A 20312-nucleotide genomic window follows, 5' to 3' on the forward strand; every position below is an offset into this window, starting at 1 on the left:
TAACATAGTGTGGCTTGTAATTATATTTTCTTGGGGTGGGAGCGAGCCACGCTGTGAGAAGAGGCTTTTTAGGCTTTTTTTAGCTGACTCTTTTTTAACTCGGGGTATTTTAAACGCGATGTGCTGTTAATTCCTCAGCAGCAACAAAGAGCGAGGGCTGCAAAGCCGGGCGGGAGGGAAGGGAGGGATAACGGAGACCACTTCCAGCGTGATGCCTGGAGGGAGCGGGCGCATCCCGGGGAGCATCCTCCGGGAATGGCGCATCCCGGGTGTGAAATAACCAGTCCGATGGTGTGCTGGCTGGTCTAGGGGAGGCTGCAGGGACTCCTTCAGCTGCCCTTTTGACGGCGATCCATTAAATCGCTGTCACGCCGCACGTCTCTCACGTAGGGGCTGGGAAAGTGGAGCCCTCGAAGGCGCTGGCTGGGCAGAGCCGGGCGAGGGGAGGGGATGCTCCGGCAGGGAAGGGGCTGCCGCTGCCTCTCCCCATCCTTGTGGCTGCTTTTTCCCGTCCCTGGGGCTCGGTGGGGGTGGCACACACGGCGGGGACGGTCCCGTTCGGTGGCGGTGACAGCGGTGCCGGGGGAGCGCGGCATCAGGGAAGGCGCTGGGATTGCAGCTGGGAAAAGGGGAATGGGACTGACAGAACGGGCAGTCTGGGCTTGTGGGGGGGGCTCGGGAATATTTATATTTATATCAGAGAGTGAAAATGCCTGAAGAGGGGAGGTGGCTGTTTTATCAGACTTGTTATAGAAGCAAATTTCCTTCCCTTTTGGGCTGGTGTTCTTTTTTTTTTTTTTTTTTTTTTTTTTTCCCTTCTTTTTTACCCACTGGTGAAGCTGACTTTCTGGCAAATAGCAAAAGTGATAAGCTCCTGTTAAATACCCTCCGACTGAGCCTGAAAGTCATCCCTGCCCTTGACTTACCTGGCTAGATGTCGATAAGGAGTAATGAATATGTATTGAAATCCCTGATAGCTTCCCAGCAGTGGTGAAAAGAAATGATGAATGAGGCCTTTGTGAAAGACTGGGAGCAAAACACTGGGTTCTGTTTCATCCCTGATGCGAAGTTTCCCGGAGACTTTTGGTTTGGGCTCAGATTCCTGATGAAAAGTTGCTCTCTGCTGATGCCGTGGTGTTTTGGGAGGTGCTGTTCCATGGTGCTAGGGCGGCAAAAATTCCAAATTCGGGGTGTTTAACTCTTGCAGCAGCCTTTGGAGGTGACACGTGTGTGCCCACACAGTGCCAGCCCTGCTGCTGTCACAGCTGTCTGGAGCCACAGGGACACGAACAGTGCCCAGCATTGTCCCTTTACTCTTGGAGTGCTATTTAATGGCCCTAAATCCTCTTAGCTCTGCTCTTTGAGAGCCTTTGTTCACTGACAGGTAGGGAAAGGAAGAGTTTCCTTATTCAGGTATTATCCCTTCCTCCTCCCTTTATCTAATAATTGTGGGGGTTTTATGCAAAGCAGACTTGCACCCATAGCTTGGATGAGGATGTGAGATGGTTAGAGGGGGAAAAGTGTTTTTCTTGGTATGTTGCACAGCTCCCTTGTGCCTCAGCACAGAAAACTGGCATTTGCTGCCAAAATCTTTGGGAGCTGCCCTGGGGTTTTGAAATGCAGCACTGGGCAGGAGGCAGGTTGCACAAAGGGAGGAGGGAGTGAGGGCAGCTCCAGCCTGGTGAATGAAACAAAAAAAAAAAAAAAAAAAAAAAAACCTGTATTTTAGGTAGTTTTTTTTATCCCTTGCCTGCTGAATTTGCTTTGGTGAGAAACTTGGGAAGATGATGGGTGGCTCTTCTCTGCCATCTGGGTACCAGTGCCATAAATCTTCCTTGTGGCCTTAATTTGGTTTCTCCAGGTATTGGATTTGTTTTCCTAGAAGGGGAAGGTGATCCCATGTGCTTTGCACGTTCTATGGGTTCCTCTCAGTCTGTTTGCCCTTTCCAGATCCACACTGCCAAAAACCTTCCCCAGCCCTGTGTCCATCCCAGGGAGCCCCTGGCATCCCCTGGTCCCACCTTGAGGCAGCTGTGGCAGGCAGGCAGAGCTCTACACCCAGGCCATAATTAAGCTGGGTTTTATGGCTCTGCCACCAGCCACTCACTCCCTGCATTCCTTTCCTATGAGGTCTCTGTGCTCACCGGAGGGATGGAAGAGTGGGTGAGAAATCCCCTGCAGGGTCCCATCTGTCCTGCAAATGCTGCCCATGGGTTTTCCTTCCAGCTGTTTGACATGGACCCTCTTCACCACCACAACAAAAACCCCAAAAACAAAACCAAGAAAACAAACAAAAAAACCCACCTAAAAACCCCAACAACCCAGCTTGGGTTTGTGAGGAAAAAAAAGGATAAATCACTTGGATATCTGCTTTTAAATGCTGCTAGTTCTGTGGTTCTCTTGCCTTGTTTGTCTTCAGAAAATCCAGTTAGCTGGCTGTTTATCAGCTGGAAGTCTATTCAAATATTTTGGGAGATGCTTTCTGTGGGTGAAGATCTGGACCAGACCTGGTGTTTCAGCACAGACACTGCTGCAGGGATGGGTCCAAAGTCCTTGGCTATCCTTGAGCTTTTCATGGGATTGCCAAGCCATTGGAATGTGAAGTTGTGCTTGCCTTGAGTTTGAATTTTATTTTTTAAATTATTTTTTATTTGAGTTGCAAATGTGGAAATTGAGGCACAGAGGCTCTCCAGGGAGCCTGGGCCAGCTGCTGGCTCCTTGCCTACTTTGCACCCATCAGGATGTTCTTGCTGTGGCTTTCATGTTTCCTCCAGCTGCTGAAGGACTTGGAAGGAGTCCAGATGAAAACAAGTGCCTTGTTGGGTCAATGCAGGCTGAGCTGGAGAATTAACAGCTCCTGTTCTTTTTCCTTGCAGCCTGTGGGCCTCAGCTTGCCAATTCCCCCACTGTGATAGTCATGGTTGGCCTCCCAGCCCGTGGCAAGACCTACATCTCCAAGAAGCTGACTCGCTACCTCAACTGGATCGGTGTCCCCACAAAAGGTAAGGCCTGCACTGGCTGCCAGGGGAAAGCAGGAGGTCTGGTTCTCAGGAATTCTTCTAGATCACTGCTATGGGAGATTGGAGTTAGTGGGAGATGTTTCCAAGATTCCACAGGCCAAATATAAATATCTGTCTTTTCATATCCTGGGTTCTCCTTCACGTTGAAGACCAAGGGGTGCCCTGAGGATGTAATTTCGTGGTCCCAGCTTGCTTTAACTGCAGAAGGTACACAACTGGGTCATGCCCCTCATTTTGATGGTTTGTTTTTTGCTTTCCCACCTAGTTTTCAACGTTGGGGAGTATCGTCGCGAGGCCGTGAAGCATTACAGCTCCTATGACTTCTTCCGTCCTGACAACGAGGAAGCCATGAAAGTCAGGAGGTGAGAGTGGGCTCCCTGACCCCACATGGTGCTGAGGCCCATGGCTGGGAGCAGAGTTACCCAGTTTGGGGGTGATGAGCAGAGAAGTTGGGCTCTGAATTTCCCCCTCGACTTGAAATTCGGAGTTGGGTTCTCAATTTCCCCTGCCTGCTCAAGGAGGATTCTGAGGGCTCAAAACTGAATCTGTACAGGATTGGTGACTTCAGGGTGACCACCACACCCCGAGGACACCAGGGCCACACGTCTGTCCCCTCTTTTGCAGGCAATGTGCCATGGCTGCCCTGAGGGATGTGAAGCTGTACCTGACGGAGGAGGCCGGGCAGATTGCGGTGAGCTCCAGATGTGCTCTGGGGTTTGGCAGCTGTGCTGACCCCAAAAGTCCTCTGCAGTCCCTTCTCTGAGGAGGGGCTCTCTGGGAAACCAGGCCCTTGTGGTGCTCATTGAGATCTTTTGCTTTTAAAGGTGTTTGATGCCACCAATACCACAAGGGAGAGGAGAGGGATGATCCTAAACTTCGCCAAAGAGAACGGGTTCAAGGTTGGTGCTGTGGGGCTGATGCCTGCATTGTGAGGTCCACTGTGGTGTAGACAAGATACACCAACTCTAACTCATGTATCATCCTCATGCTGCTCCTTTCTGAGGGAGATTTCACTGCTGGGTTTGATTAAAAACATTAAACTCTTCCTTAATTCCCTGTAGTGAGCCATGGGGAAGGGAAGGATGGGAGTGGGGCAGAGGGAGAGCTCTGTGGTCCAGCAGGGAGGAGCTTGGGTTGAGCAAGCAGCTGGCTGAGTGTTACAAACCTTGTTTTGGTGGCTTTCAGCTGAGCTCTGCTTTGCTTCACAGGTGTTCTTCATCGAATCTGTCTGCAATGATCCCAACGTGGTTGCCACCAACGTTATGGTAAGTGTGGAACTGGTGGGAATGTCCTGCTTTTGCTTTCCCTCCATAGAGAGGTAGGGATGGCATCACCTTCATAAGCTCTGGTCTTCGTGGTGGGCTTCAACCACTCTGGTATCTGCTGGAGGGACAGCACAGCATGGCACTGCCAGTCCAGGAGGTTCCTGGAATGTGTTGGTGACTTCCTTCTCCAAGTGACAGCACCTCTCCTTGTTTGCTCTGTGCTGCACCTTGTTGTCACCAACAAGGAGGGGCTGGTGAGGAATGTGAAGCTCCAGGGCAGCCTGTGCTGCAGCAGCTGTGAAGTGAGATGTCAGGAGAGCAGGTTTTGGCCTGGAGTACTGTGGGATAAAAAGGCCAGGAGGGAAGAGAGGAGCCCAAGAAAACTGGTTCACGTTCAAGGATCATCTTCTCCAAGTGATGCAGCCATCAAAAATGCCAGGATGAACAAGGAGTTCCTGGACAAACTCAAACTCAAGCACTAAAAGGAAGCCTACAGAGAGAGGATGGAAGCAAGGACAGTCAGCCTGGGAGGAACACAGAGATTGTCTGAGCAGCCAGGAATTGGGTTGGGAAAAAGAAAGCCCTGACAGAACTGGGGGCTACAGGTGCAGTCTCACATCAGTGTTTGGGAAGATAATGGAGCAGATCATCCTGGAAACTCTGCTGAGGCACATGGAAGATAAAAAGGTGTTTGGTGACAGCCAGCATGGCTTCACTGGAGGCAAATTGTGCTGCCTGACAGGGGGTGAAGAGTGTCTTTTGCTCCTGCTGGGAGCTGTTATCCCAGTGACCAACTTTTTGAGAGGTTGCATACAGCCTTTTCTACAACAAAATGCTCAGTTTGCTAGTTTTTTTTTTTTTTTCCCAAGCTGGATGTTTTTTGAGGATTTTAATCCCTTTATTTGGAAACTAATGCTTGAAGGGTGAGAAAATCAGCTCCTAGCTGAGCATGGGATTTTGCTCCCCAGGATACTGCAGATGAATGGTGCTCTTAGTGCTGGGATCAGTGTGGAAAATGCACCCCAGGGCTGGGATGCTGCCACATGTGTTGATCCATTGTGTTATCCTGCTGGTTTCAGGACTGCTTGTGAAGTTACCAGTGTGTAATGCTGCTGTTCATACCAAAATCTTCAAGAAAAGCAGCCTGTTAGATTAGTTCAGGCAGGAATTAGTCCACGAGGGTTGTGGATATTCACACTGCCTGTTTCTAGTGTCTTTCAGGCCAACAGCTTGCAGCAAATAATGCACAAAAAGGGGTTGAATGTTGCCATCCCACTGTCCTGATGCTGAGCTGGGATAAGCAGCTTGTCCAGTTCATGCACTTCCCTTTCTCAGCTTGAATTTGAACCTGATGGGGTTTTTTAGCCATTAGGAAGCTCAGTTTTCCTGCTGTTGGGTGGTGAAGTGCTAGCCCAACTTCTGGGAGAATGGGAGTGGATTGATGGGTGTCTGTACTAATCAGGCAATGGTTGATACCAAATTCTCCCACCTGATGCTTGGTTTTGGGTCTAATTTGCTTCTGTTCTTCCCTGTGATGAGTGATGACTGTAAAGTACTCATCACTTTAGTTTCAGCTAATCACTGGATCTTGGCAGGACTTTGAAATTCCAGATTAGCATTGTCTGGCTTGGAAAGCTTCCTAACCTCCTTGTGGTATGTTTTATTTTTTTCTTTCTGTTGCAGGAAGTCAAATTGTCCAGCCCAGATTACCGGGACTGTAATTCCACGGATGCCATGGAGGATTTCATGAAGAGGATCAATTGTTACCAAGCCAGCTACCAGCCCCTGGACCCTGATGACTATGACAGGTAAGGGACCTTGACTTCTGAGCTGCCTTGAGCACCTGCCCTCACCCAGGAGAGGAGCAGTGAAGGGTGGAGCTCTATTTCACTTTGGATTTCACTTCAAACTGTGCTAGAATGATTTATGGCCAGGCCTCAGCTTGAATTTAGGCCTTTCATAGGAAAATGCTGCTTTCCCCAGGCCCTGTGCCAGGGAAATGGGCACTGATGCCTTGCCAGGCTCTTCTGGGCTCAGATGAGCTGTTTTCAACCTTGTTCTGCAGGTCTAAATACAAAGGCTTTGGGAAAGCTCTTGAGGTGGAGTGGTTGAGGTGCTTTTTTCACTGTCTCAGTTAAAGGAAGGGACTGCTTGGCTCAAAGCACAGGACTGAGCAAGCCCTGTGGCTCCTGCCTGGTGGCTGTGTGCCTTGGGAGAGCTTTGCTGTCCTGCCTGACTCTGCAGGCACCTCCCAGCCTCTCCTCTGCTCACAAACACTTGTGTGTGTGCCCTGTGTGGACTGTCCCTGTCCTGGGGAGGAGCATGTTCCCTGTTAGTCCTGGTTAATCCTCTTTGCTGCTGCAAGAGGAGGGGTGGTGATTACACTGCTGCTATTCAGCTCTCCATGAATCCCCATCACCTGTTGGCTCCCTGCTGAAAATAGCCTGCAGGAAATCCTTTGAGCTGGCTGATTACATGGACAGAGATAACTCACAGGGCTGCTTTGGAGAATGACAGGAAAGCAGGAAAAGGGAAAAGTACTCCCTGGAGAAATTGTAAACCTCTGTGATACTGGGGAAACCAGAAGGAAGCAGCTACAAAAGAATCGTGCAGGTTGAAACCGTGCATGATGCTACATCTGGTATCACAGCCCAGATGTTTTCAGCTGGTGTTAACTGAAGTGACATTTATAAAGGTTATAAGTGCCTGTGCCAGAAGAGAGCCTGAAAATCCAAAGCAGAATATTGAAAAGAATATATTTTTTCATGTTGACCACTCTTTTAATATCTATATTAATTATTTCAGTATATTGTAATATTTTGTTTTGTTTTAATCAATGCAAATGATGTGGGATTGTGATTATTTTTATTTTAAAAAATAATACTAAATAAGCTGGAGGAATGAATTGACATTGTGAAATTACTTAATTTTTCTTATGCTCCTTGTCACAGAAACAATATGGAGCTATTGGGCAAAAGAAATCAATATCCCTAACCTGTGCATTTTATTCATTAAGATTTTCATCTCTGTTTAAAGATAAATTTATCTTTTTGTCCTTTCAAGAAAAATAATTTTATGGAAAAGAGGAAAGACAGAAGAATGAAAAGCAGGAAGTTCTTGTTTTGCAGACTTAAGGGGTCTGAAGTAGAATCAGACCTTATCATTACAGAAAGGATGAGAAATTATTAAGAAATATTGGACTTATGTATTGAATACATATAAATATATACGAATATATATAAAACATATATAAATATATACGAATATATATATAAATATATACGAATATATATAAATATATAAAAATATATAAATGTATATTTATATATAAATATATAAAATATATAAATATATATAAATATATAAAATATATAAATATATATAAATATATAAAATATATACAAATATATATGGAATGTATATCATAAATATATATGGAATGTATATCATAAATATAAAGATATAGAGATATATAAATACATGAAATAGAAATATATAAATGTATGTATATTTTTATATATACATATATATAAAAAATATATATATATATATATATATATATATATATATATATATACACACACATATACATATATATATAGATAAACAATAGACAGTCTCTGTCTGTCCCCAGGGAACTTTCTCTCATCAAAGTCATCGATGTTGGCCGGAGGTTCCTGGTGAACAGGGTCCAGGACCACATCCAGAGCAGGATTGTTTATTACCTGATGAACATCCACGTCCAGCCCCGCACCATCTACCTCTGCCGGCATGGGGAGAGCGAGTTCAACCTCAAGGGCAGGATTGGAGGCGACTCTGGCCTCTCCAACAGGGGCAAGAAGGTGAGGGAGAAGGAAAATGTCCCCCTCTGGCTGTAGTAGATGCTGTGCCTTTGGGTTAAATGTGTGAGGAATGGTTGCTCATAGTTTAGGAAGGTTTATTAAACATTATCAAAAATACAGCAGAAAACTGAATAGAGAAAAAAGGTTACAGTGCTGGGAGCAAAGGATTTTCCCTGCCATGTCCTCAGCCCCCTCACAATGGAGGTTTTCCCTTTTTAACCCCTCCCAAAGTTCTGTCCATCAACCCCTTCTTTGCTACTTTCCTACTTTGGAAACAGAAGTAGAACAAGAGAAAAGTGGCATTCCCTCTGGTTTTGGCACTGTGGTGCAGTGAACCAGCTTGCACAGGTTGCATTTGTAGTATCAATACAATTAAACCTCAGCTGCCACAAACAGGGCTGCAGGTTTAGTTGGGGCACAAACACTTCTCTCCAGCTTTGAGTCACGAGAAGGTTTTCCATGACTCCAGCAGCCTGCATCCTGAGCAGTGTGGGTTTGAGGTTCATCTGCTGAAGAACCTGTTGCTTGGCTGGAATGCACTCTCCAGCTCCTCAGGAACAGACCCAGCTGTTATGGCCTGGACACTGCAGTTGTGAAGGATCTGTTTCTTTTGTCTCCTGGATGTACACTTTCCATTTGTCCAATGTGAAAGCAGCCACTCTGAGAGCCTGACCTAGCATCGGAGAATCTGATGGGTTCTCTTTGCAACACCCCAGATATTTGCTCCACCTTCGCTGTCCAGTGGTGGAGATCTCTTCCCCAAATCCTGATTGGAGGTCAGGTGTCACCATAGTGACAAGCCAACCCTCCCAGATGTCCCTTGATAACAATGCAAGGGGGATACAACATAACTATAAATCTATAATACTTTTCTTAACCTATATACATGATATTTGTCTGTTAATTGTGAGAGTCAGTCATTACTCATCTATCACAAATGCACGTTTGATGACAGCTGGGCTGCTGAGGGTCCATCTGTAGCTCTTGGGGATCAATGAATGTGTGGCTGCCCTTCCCCTCAGAGCAGGAGGCTGATCTTTCTGCCTGTGGAGGGCAACACTTACTGGGAATAGGGAACAAAGGACGCTGTGGACCAGGAATCAACCCCTTCTTTTCTATGTCTCACAGTTTGCAGTGGCACTGAACAAATTTGTGGAAGAGCAGAACCTGAAAGACCTCAAAATTTGGACCAGCCAGCTAAAGAGGACAATCCAAACAGCAGAAGCTCTCCAGCTGCCCTATGAGCAGTGGAAGGCACTCAACGAGATCGATGCCGTGAGTATCTCTGCAGCCACAGCAGCTGGATGGGGCTGGTTGTTGCTGAACAAGAGAAAATGAGGTTTTGCCTGGTGGCTGTGCTGAGAGCATGTCCAGTAACCTCGTGCTTGTCCTGCCCTGGCAGGGTGTGTGTGAAGAAATGACCTATGAAGAAATCAGGGAGCAACACCCAGAGGAATTTGCTCTGCGTGACCAGGATAAATATTACTACCGATATCCTTCGGGGGAGGTAGGTGTGCAGGGACACCTCCTGCAACGTCTGCAGCACTTGTACTTTAAATGTGGCCTTTTTTCCCCCCTCATTCTGTCCCCTACTCTTGAGCAGAGGAGCAGTGGGAGCTCCAAGAAGCTAGAATTAAGAGAGCAGGGCTCATGTTTGCCTCTACCTTGAGCTCTTTCAAAATCTTGCTATATGAAGATCTCACTAAGAAATATGTCACTTAACAAACAGTCCCACTGACTTTATAGCAAATTAGCATGGAAAGGTCTCTGGAGGTTTCTATTCCAACCTCCATCATTATATCTGCTCACAGTTTTGTGCTGCCCTAATTTTCTTTCCTTTAATTTCAAAAAAAAGCAATTTTCACCTTGTTCTCAGTGTCATTCCCTAAGGCTTGATGGTAATATCTCTGTTCCTGGCAGTCTGCTTTCAGGGTGTGATACAATGAGGTGGGAATTGACATCAGTTCTGGATGATACTTTAGGCTGTGAATTGAGCTAATTATCCTCAAATTGAGAGTCTTGCCCATAGACATTTCAGAAAAATCTTTGGAGACATCCTCATGACCCTGTATCTAACAGAAGAATATGTGGGGATATCAGACACCAGCTCTGGGTTTCTGGGGCTCCTTCTGGCTGCCTGTCATGGTTTTTATGAGGCCCTTCAAAACCCTAGGGTTTCTCAGGTTCCTCCAGACTTCTCAGAACTTTCAAATCCTGTACCAAATAAAATATCAAGGAGAGGCTCTATCTTCAAAGCCCTTGTTGTTTACCTTAATTCTCCAGGCCTGAGCTGTGATTCACTGAGATGTGCATGGCTCCTTCTCTGCCAGAAGAATTAGAAGTTCCGAAGTAGCCTGGGGATGAGGGTTTATTTGTCTTTAGCAGTTTGTTGGTTTGCTCAGAGGCATGAAATCAGGAGGTGTACCAAGACAAGGACTCTTGTTTCTTTGGGATGCTCGTTGCATTGATTCCATGCCTCACCTCCCTTCCCTTCTTTCCCAGTCCTACCAGGACCTGGTGCAGCGCCTGGAGCCAGTGATCATGGAGCTGGAGAGGCAAGAGAACGTCCTTGTCATCTGCCACCAGGCTGTCATGCGCTGTCTCCTGGCCTATTTCCTGGACAAGAGTGCAGGTGAGCTCCCTGTCTCTGGAAGAGGATTTGCCCTGCTGGAGGAGGGATGATGGATGCAGCTCTGGGCTGTTCACATCCTGTGACTGTGTTCACAGGGGTCTTAGGATGAGGGAAGAGATGAGGATCTGACTCTGTGTTTCACAAGGCTTGATTTATTATTTTATATTATTATATATTAATTATATATTATTATATATTAATACATTATAGTATTAATTTTATTAATTATATAGTAATTTATTTATTACAGAATAATATTATATTTTATATTATATATTAAAATATTGTATATTTTATTATTTATAAAATAATATATATTATAAAATATTTATTTTATTATATATATTTTATTAAAACTATACTAAAAGAATAGAAGGAAAGGATTTCATCAGAAAGCTAGCTAAGAATAGAAAGAGAAAGAATGATAACAAAAGCTTGTGTCTTGGACAGAGAGTCCAAGCCAGCTGACTGTGATTGGCCATTAATTAGAAACAACCACATGAGACCAATCCCAGATGCACCTGTTGCATTCCACATCAGCAGATAACCATTGGTTACATTTTGTTCCTGAGGCCTCTCAGCTTCTCAGGAGAAAAAATCCTAAGGAAAGGATTTTTCATAAAATGTGTCTGTGACAGCAGTGTGCATCTCTTTGGTGTGGGATGAAGGTGTCTGAGCCTCCTGCCCAGGTAACCCTCCTGCTTTGCTGTCTCTGCAGATGAAATGCCCTACCTGAAATGTCCCCTGCACACAGTGTTGAAGCTGACCCCGGTGGCCTATGGTGAGTGAGACCTTCCTAAACATGCCAGGGGGTTGACTTGTGCCTCCTCCTGACTCCAGGCTGTCTGGGGGAAAAGCAGGGATCTGTGGTGGGGCCCTTGGGAACGTCCTGTGCCTGCTGGCCCTGCTGATCTGTCCCTTTGTGCTCCTTTCTGCAGGCTGCCGGGTGGAATCCATCTCCCTGAACATTGAAGCAGTCAACACCCACAGAGATCGGCCAGAGGTGAGTGTTGCTTTTCCCTGGAGCTGTCCTGTGGTGTCCCCCTCCTGTCCCCTGTGGTCACCAGGCAGTGGGAGCTGCCAAATCATGCCTGGGGTGGTGGTGGGCATGGGGAGATTGCTCAGCTGGGTGCTTGGAAGTGCTGCTGGAAGACTGGGAGCATCAGATGTGTTCTTGCTCTGCAAAGTCGTGGCCAGCTGAGGGTTTTCCAAGGGAACAGGACTGTTGGCATGTCCCTGCTTCCCTGTGTGTTTGTCCAGGGAAAACTCCTCCCTGGTCTCTGACTTTCACCTGCATGGTCATCTGCTGGCCTGAGCAGGGAGTGGAGCTGTGGATGGAGAAGGTGACTTCTCCCAGGTCTCCCAGCTGGCTGGCAGAGCCTGGGCTCAATGCTTGCCCTGCATCTGCCCCTGAGGGTCTTTTCCTGGTATGCCCGTGGCTCTCTGTCCTTCTGCAGGGTGGGAGGTGGCAGTGCTGGGCTGTCTGTGGAGCAGGCCCCTCCTGTGGAGACAAATTCCTGTAGGGTTGGGTCTGTCTGCCAAGTGCTCCACTGGAGCTCAGAGGGCAGAACAGGAGGATGCAAAGCTCAGTGTCAGGGCTGGGCAGCCACACAGAGTAGGCAGCACTCATGTCCCAGGATGCTTGGGACATTTCCAACTTGTGCTTAGTGGTGGAGCCCAAAGTGATGCTTTTGGCCCACATCTCCTTTCCTTTGCTTCCCCTGTCAGGTGGCAGCACCTGAGCTGCCTGTCCCTCCCTGCAGCTGTGGGGGGAAGCCAGTCCTTCCCCCTGCATGGGGACACTGATGCCCTGCTCTGCCACCCTCTCTGGGAATGGCAGCAAGGCCTTGGGTAGGACAGGGTCTGACAAGTGCCAAGTGCTTGGGTGCCCCTGCTCAGCTTTGCCTCCATCCCCCCTTGCTTGAGTTGGAGCTTGGCGTGGCGCTGACCCTCGCTGCCTGCTCTGCTCCCATGTCCCAAATCTTCCTGATCAGCCTGGGCTGGCTCACCTTCCCTCTTCTTGCTTTCACTCCTCTCTGGGTGGAGGGACCAGCTTCGAGGAGGAGACTGATGGGCACCTCTGTGTCCTGCAGAGTCATGGCTTGTTGGCTGCTGGGTGTGTTCAGCTACCTGTAGTTACTTTTTTTTTTTTTTTTGTCAGCTGAGACTCAGATGAGGAGAAAATCTGTCTCATATCTGAGTGCAGAGCCATTTTTTTCCTCCCTCCCCTCCTGTGCTCTTAAGCATTTTGCATCAGGGATTTGGTTTTTTTTTGTGCCCAGAGACTTTCAGTGCATCCTTTGCTCATGGACAGTGACTATGGGGAAAAACAGAGACCACTCTAAAACTTAAAAAAAAAAAGAAAACCAAAGCAACTTGCTTCTTTTTTTTTTTCCTTTATAACTGTCGCCTTCTTCCTTTTTCCTTTATTTTGCTTTATTTTTTTATATTTACTTTTATTTTCTTTGTCTCACTTTAATTTAGGAAGCAAAGAAGGGACCTAACCCGCTCATGAGACGTAATAGCGTTACCCCTCTAGCAAGCCCAGAGCCCACCAAAAAACCTCGCATCAACAGCTTGGAGGAGCATGTGGCTGTTTCTCCTGCCCTGCCAGGCTGTGTTCCTCAGGAAGTGCCCACGCAGATGCCGGGACAAGTTAGTTGAACTCTTTTTTTTTTTTTTTTTCTTTCCTTTTTTTTTCTTTTTTTTTGGTTTTTTTTTTGTTTTTTTTTGTTGTTGTTCTTGTTGTTTTATTGTTTGTTGTCCTCCTGTCACTCCTGAAGCTGAGGAGCTGCTTGCACTTGTCGTACGCTGTGCTGCTGTCTGAGATGCATCTTCCTCCCATGGCTGCTGCCCCTCCCTGCCTTGGGTCACTGTTGATCCTCTCTTGGGTTTTGAGAGCATCATCAACTTCCACCAAGCTCTAGGCTGCATTAATTTAGTGCCATCAGCCTCCTGAGGGGCTCCTCCCTGGAGTGAGCAGGAGCAAAGGGCTCGTGCCTTGCCTTGCCTCTGGGTGCTCTTGGCTCTGTTGTAGACCTGGCCATGGCAATAAATCAAATGCTCTTGTGCTTCTCTGAAGGAGGAGCTGCTGCCAAGACTCATCTTTGGCTGGAAGGGTCTCCTTCATCCTGGAGACCAAAACTGAATTAGAAGGCTCTTGGTGTGGTGAACCTGGGTGAAACCCTGTGGGTGGCTGCCATGGTGCTCATGTGTCCTCTCCTCTGTCACCCACCCATGAAGGGACATCGAAGAGAGGCCTTGCTTTGCTCACTTTCCCAGGCACAAACCCCTCTCCCAAGCTCACTAAGGAGTCCTATATGACCTATATGCCATGCTGCCCTTCCCACCAGCTGCCTGTTGGACCTGGCTGTCTTGCCCAGCCCCTCTCCCTGTTGTCTGTGTTGGTGTGATGTCCCCCTCCTTGCCCAGGTTAGGAATGGCTCTGTGCTCCACCACTGCTCTGCTTGGTTGCTGCTTTGCATGAGCCTCCCAGGACAGCTGGGTCTGTGTCAGCTCCCAGGGCTCTGCTTGGGCTGCTTGAGCCTCACAAAAACCTTTTGCCAGCTCTGGCTGCCCAGTGCCCCTCGCTGCTGTCCACTGTCCTCTGCCCAGCGTGGCACAGAGTTACTGACACCTCTCTCTGTTCTCTCTGTCTCTCTGCAGCCTTTACTAGGGAAGGCATGCCTGTAAGTACCTTCTTGCCTCTTATTCCCCTTTCCAACCCTTTTTTCCATGTCTCTTGCCATCCTGCTGGGTTGTTCGGTTGTTGCAAAATCCGGACGGGGTGTGGATTTCTTGGAGTTAATATTTTGCTGGTTTGGGGGGGATTTGCTTTAGGAAGGTAAAAAGGAGACTCTGGGTGCTGGTTTGTATCCTAGCTGGATGGAATGTCCCAGTTTTGTTGTGAAATTAAGCAAATTATGACTTTCACTCTGATGGTGATGCTGTTGGGTTTTCCTGGAGCTGTCTCCTCTGTGATAGAACGTTGTACTGGAGGTGGACCTGGGTGCTCAGTCCTTCCTGAGGGCTCTGGGTTGTGAGTGATGGCACCAGAGAGGCATCTGAGAAGCTTCTGACCTTCTCAGGAATGTGTTTTCTGGAGCTGGATGATCCTGGGGACCAGCCATCTGCAAACTTGGATTTTGGAAACAGTCAGCCTAGGTGTTGTGGGCAGAGTGAATGGAAATTGTCTTTCTCTAGCTCTGTTAAGAAAGCAAAACACCATGAGCATTTCATGCATTAATTATGAATAATTAAGGCTCTGGCAGTTTGGCTTAGGACTGTTATATCCCTGAGGAACAGGACAGCTCCTGGGTAAATTTGAAGCCTTTGGACTTAGTTAATGCTACATTGAGTTGAGAGCAGCACTTATGTGCTCAGATGTCTTCTCAAAGACTGGGAAGACTCTGGGGCTGAGCTGATACTGGGTAGTATCCAGGGGGTCTCTTTGCCCCTGAGGCCAGTTTAAATCAGCCTGTGAGCATCCCTGGCTTGGGCTGTTTAGTGGGCTGAAGATGGAGGGATCTGCTCTACCATGGCCAGGCCAGAGCTCAGCCCTGCTTGCTTGTAGCAGCTTTTGAATCTCCTATTTCTTCCCCTTTTAGAGTAAACATTTTTGAGAAAAGGGAAGTTAGGGCTGTTGCCCTTGGCTTTGCTGGTGGCTGGGTTAGGTGAGATCACAGAGTGTAGAAGTTGAGTTGCTCAGCATGGCCTTGCATGCCTGTGATCCTCCCCTTGCTGCTCATGGCCACGAAAGCCCCTGATGAAACCTGAGCCTCTTGGGTTGCTCTGAAAGCATTTTAGGTTTTCTCCATCCTTCCCTCCACCCTTTTCACATCTGTGTTGTAACAAAAGGCACTGCATGCCTCGGTGCTGGTTGGGAGCCTGAAAACACACTCAGGGGTTGAGTTTGGGAGATGGATATGTCAGATTTTGCTGGAGCAGGCAGTGATGGTTTTACCCACACCAGGTGTAGGCTGGCAGCAGCAAGTTTAAAATCTCCAGCTGCTGGGAGCCTGCCTGCCCCTCCTAGTGTGGGACTGAGTGTCACCCATGAGGACATGCCAACCCCAAGGCTTGGTGACACTCACTGCTGTAGTAGCTCTGGGAGGCTGCTGTCCCGCACACTGCTTGGTCCCTCACTGCCACCACCTGTAAGGGGCTGGGGAGGTGGAAAGTGCCTCTGTCACAACTTGAATCATGAGCCTGGGTTGGTGGTGGGAGCTTCACTGCATCAGCCCTCATTGTTGGGGTCTTGGCCCCCATCCAGGAGGACCAGGGGACACCTGGGAGGGGATGGGGACGTGGCTGAGTGCCTCAGAGTCCTGCTGGCTGGGGGATGTGGGACTACCTGGCGTGATGATTTCTTTTCCTTTTGCTTGCTTTGTGATCCAAAGTGCACTTTTGAACAGTCACCTGATTCCCCCCTCCCTTCTTCTTCCCTTCACTTTTCATGCTTAAAAAGAAGACCCGTTTGTCACTTTCTCAAAGTTTTCTCTTTGCTAATATTTCCAAGGTAAATGGCTGTGGTGCATGTGGCTTTTCCTCACCTTCCTCCTGTCTCCTTAGACAACAGAGAGAACAGCTCTGCCTTGTAGCCTGGCTGGGATTCCTGGTGCTTGTAGGAGCAGCTTAGGTAGTAAAAGCATTAAAAAAACTCAAAAAAAAAAAAAAAAACCCAAAACAACCAACAAACAAAAACTGCCAAAAACCAAACAAAACAAAAAAAAAAAAGAGAAGAGAATCCTTCCTTGCTGTTTCCTAGTCCTTTTTTCCCCTACCTTGTTTCATGTAGTTCTGTGAGTTGGGCAATGTCCTTGTGGTCCCCTGGGCTTTTCCTGGAGCAGATCTGTCCTGGGGGGCTGCTCCTGCTTGTGTGTAGCTGGTTGTCTCTGGTTTTGTGGTCCTCACCACGTGCTGGTGGGTACCTGCTGTCCTCATTCTGTACCAGGGCTGTGTCTGGAGCGTGTCTCAGGCCCATGAGACCTCATGGAGTGTCACCAGTGCTGCTCTACCTCTGGTGGTGGGTGGGTCCTTGGCATGGCCAGCAGGAGCTGCCTGTTCTTGGCATTGCCAAGGATGGACAAACAATGGCCTTGGCAGGCAGGGGGGACACTGCCCACCCTCAAGGGGAGCAAGAGAGACATGATTAATTGGGCTGCTTGATTGAGACTGTGGTCCCCTGTCACCTTGCCTTGACCAAAGAGCAGATTCAGAAGTGCAGACAGGGTGGGGTGGGAGGGTGTGGATATTCTCAGTTCAGTCAAAGAAAGAACAGAGATGATTTCTGCCAGGCCAAGCCTGGGAAACTTGGAGAAAAGAATTAAAACAATTATTATCTCTCCTTCTGTAACCATTGTTTATAGATATGGTTCTCCAGAGTGTGCTATTCATAGGTCACCAATAGTGTGAGGGGTTTTTACTTTGAGACCAACCAAGTCTCACCTTAGCAAGTCACATAGAATCACAGAATAATGAGGTTGGAAGAGACCTCTAAGATCATCAAGTCCAACCCCATGCCCTTACACCTCAACCAGACTATAGCACCAAGTGCCATGTCCAGTCCCACTACCTTCATTAAATTGCCTTCTGATCCCTGGAGTCTTTCATTCTGTCCCTGACTCAACAGCATCAGGAGGGGTTCAGCTCAGATTTTAGGGATATATGTAAATTCTAACCCTGTAATTAAAGCCAGGCAGTGCTTGAGGAGGGGCTTGTGATGGTGTTCACAGGGGTCTTAGGATGAGGGAAGAGATGAGGATCTGACTCCATGTTTCAGAAGGCTGATTTATTATTTTATGATATATATTATATTAAAACTATACTAAAAGAATAGAAGAAAGGATTTCATCAGAAGGCTAGCTGAGAATAGAAAAGGAAAGAATGAATTACAAAGGTTTGTGGCTCGGACAGAGAGTCTGAGCCAGCTGAGTGTGATTGGCCATTAATTAGAAACAACCACATGAGGCCAATCCCAGATGCACCTGTTGCATTCCACAGCAGCAGATAACCATTGGTTACATTTTGTTCCTGAGGCCTCTCAGCTTCTCAGGAGGAAAAATCTTAAGGAAAGGATTTTTCCTGAAAGATGTCTGTGGCAAGGAGCTGAGCAGTGGGTCAGTCACTGCCTCTCTCCTCGGCTGGGCAGTGTCCTCTCCTCTGTGGTGGGTGCTTTGTGGTGACCCGTGTGTGGCTGTGTTCACGTGTTCTAGAAGCTGCTGCTGGGCTGGAGCCTGACCCCAACCCCTCCTTCCCCTCTCATTCCAGAACATGAACAACTCCCAGAAGCCGTCGTGACTCCGTGGGCACCGCTGTGAGGCCGCCGGCGCCGCCAGCTTCCCATCCCATCGCCATTCCCGAAGCTTGCTTCCAACCCAGGCGGGGCTGGCTCTGCTCCCCCTGCCCCAAACCCTGCTCTGCTCAGCGGGGAGGGATGCAGGAGAGCCCAGGAGGAGCCCAGCTCCATCCCAGGGTCACCACCAGCTCTTCAGGCTGCAGCGTTTGCTCTCCTCTCCGGCGTCCTGTTAGGTCGTAGCGAGCTGTAAAGTGCTTCTGTAGTGCACAGGAGTTTCATTTTCTTCTCTTTTCAGTGGTTTTTGATCTTCTGTATAGATGATTGGTACCCATCTGTCTCTGGGTGGGGTGTGTATATATGTGGATGGTGCGGGGTTAGTAGAGAAATAGGGGGAAGGGGGGGTGGGTAAAAGGGGTTTTGCGTTATTTTTTTTTAATTATTATTAATGTTGTTAATTACTTTTGAATAAGCCCCTAACATGCTGTGCTGCAGTCCCTCACCCACACTACAGCTGGTCACACATGTCAGCCTGGCTCATGCAGATCTGTGAGCACCAGGAAAAGCAGCTGTGTGAACTCCTTCACTGCAAGAACTGCTGGGTTTAATAAAAAAAACCAACCCATTCTTTCACCTTTTTTTTTTTTTTAAATCAATAGACCTTAAAGGGGTTTGCAGTTTTATCTGCTGCTAAAACTGGTTGAAAGATGCCTGCAGTGCATGAGGAACCATGCCAGCAGGGGCTTGGGTGATGCTTTCATCTTGGGGAGCACCCAGGGATGGTCTGAGTTCAGGCATGGGTTGAATTTTGGGGAGGCTGGGCACTGTTTGAGGTGCTGTGCTGGTACTTCATCTCCCCTTTCTTCTTTTTTAGATGGAAGTGGAGGTATTGGGAAGGGTTTGAATCCCTAGGCTTAGATGCATTTTGTAGACACACAGGTCTCATGGAGGTGGCCAGAGGTCTGGCTGGGTTGCAGGAGTCCCTGTCTGACTGCAAAGAGCCACAAGAAGGGACAGTTTTGTCTGTATTTTTTAAATTTTATATATACATGCACACACGTGTGTGTGTGTGTATGTGTATACTTAGAAACTGCTTGGTTTTTGCACTTTATTTGTGGCAGAAGCATAACTACTTTATTTTTTTCCTAGCTGTGCCCCTTAACAGGGAAGCCTGAATACAGGCAACTTTTTCTGTTTGTTTTTAATTGTATTTTGCATGCTGGAAAGCTGGGACTACAAAACAATAGTAGTTACAGTGTTTAAAGTGGGGGAGCAGGGTGAGGACCTGACTGACTCCATCAGCCAACTCCCAGTGGTTTGATGCATAAGATCCCTTGTTGGCAGCCTGTCCTGAGCTGGGAGGCAGCAGTTAAAATTAGCAATTAACCACTATTGCTTTGTGCAAAAATCTGTGGATTTCGGATTTTTTTTTTTTTTTTTTTTAGGGTTTTGGGTTGGGTTTTTTTTCCCCTCCACCTATATGCAACATCTTCTCCATGCCCATCTCGTGTTTTTTTTTTTTTTGGCTGGAGGGAGCCACCCCTCCTGCAGCACTAGGCTGGGGAACCGGGGGTGGGCAACCCTTTGGATTCATCCTTCCCATGGCATTCCCCAGCGTCCTGTGTAGGGAACACCATCCCCAGAGATAGGATTGGTGGAGAAATGATCTCCTAGTGGGTGTGTGCATGTTTTGGGGGTGGGTTTGGTCTGTTTTTTTCCTTTGGGAAAAGGTGAACCACAGTGCCTCGCGCTCCGCGCTGGAGCGGCACCGACGGCGGGAGGGCTCCGGGGCCGCGCTCAGCCCGTGTCCCATGGGGTGACAGTCCTGGCACTGCCCTGCCTGTGTCAGCTTGTGCATATGTGTATCATATTCCTGTACAGATAAAACACTCCCCCCACCCCTGCTCTGCTTTATTTCTGTTTTAACAGCCTCATTAAAAGCAGACGTCTCCCTCCGTGCCCTGGGTGGCAGCTGCGCTTTTTGGGTTTCTCTGCCTTCCAGATAAATGAATGTTTTGGGCAGGCCACTCACTTGGCTCTTTTCAACTTCCTCCTTCGTGGGGAGTTTTATCTCTCTCCTCCTGCTGCTGCTGCAAAAAGATAAGCCAGCAAATACAAACATGACGTCTGGCTGCCCCGAGATCGATCCCGTACACGTGTAATTGCGTGGATGTTTTGGTGTGTGTTTGTGTGTGTATATAAATATAAATATATATATATAAAAAAAAAGAAAAAACCCAAAATGGCCCTAAACTTTCA

General features: G+C 47.8%; 1 protein-coding gene across 10 annotated transcripts in view; it reads left to right on the top strand.

Moving 5' to 3' along the window:
- PFKFB3 (6-phosphofructo-2-kinase/fructose-2,6-biphosphatase 3) overlaps positions 1-18441 on the top strand; it is a 43342-nt gene extending 24901 nt beyond the window's left edge. For 3 of the 10 annotated variants that reach the window (XM_036400789.1, XM_036400787.1, XM_036400797.2), the window contains 16 exons: positions 2877-3002; positions 3286-3382; positions 3645-3711; positions 3845-3919; positions 4229-4285; positions 5969-6093; positions 7920-8127; positions 9256-9402; positions 9530-9634; positions 10630-10759; positions 11478-11540; positions 11698-11762; positions 13244-13414; positions 14426-14448; positions 16227-16277; positions 18029-18441. In XM_036400789.1, the coding sequence (XP_036256682.1) occupies positions 2877-3002; positions 3286-3382; positions 3645-3711; positions 3845-3919; positions 4229-4285; positions 5969-6093; positions 7920-8127; positions 9256-9402; positions 9530-9634; positions 10630-10759; positions 11478-11540; positions 11698-11762; positions 13244-13414; positions 14426-14448; positions 16227-16277; positions 18029-18035 (1517 nt within the window). In that variant the 3' untranslated portion in view covers positions 18036-18441. The remainder of the gene's footprint in view (positions 1-2876; positions 3003-3285; positions 3383-3644; positions 3712-3844; positions 3920-4228; positions 4286-5968; positions 6094-7919; positions 8128-9255; positions 9403-9529; positions 9635-10629; positions 10760-11477; positions 11541-11697; positions 11763-13243; positions 13415-14425; positions 14449-16226; positions 16278-18028) is intronic. The other 7 variants (XM_036400792.1, XM_036400793.2, XM_036400788.1 and 4 more) reach the window with 6 other exon arrangements.
- Positions 18442-20312: the final 1871 nt, after the last annotated feature.

The sequence above is a fragment of the Molothrus ater genome, chromosome 5 (genome assembly GCF_012460135.2).
Source record: "Molothrus ater isolate BHLD 08-10-18 breed brown headed cowbird chromosome 5, BPBGC_Mater_1.1, whole genome shotgun sequence".
Lineage (NCBI taxonomy): Eukaryota > Metazoa > Chordata > Aves > Passeriformes > Icteridae > Molothrus > Molothrus ater.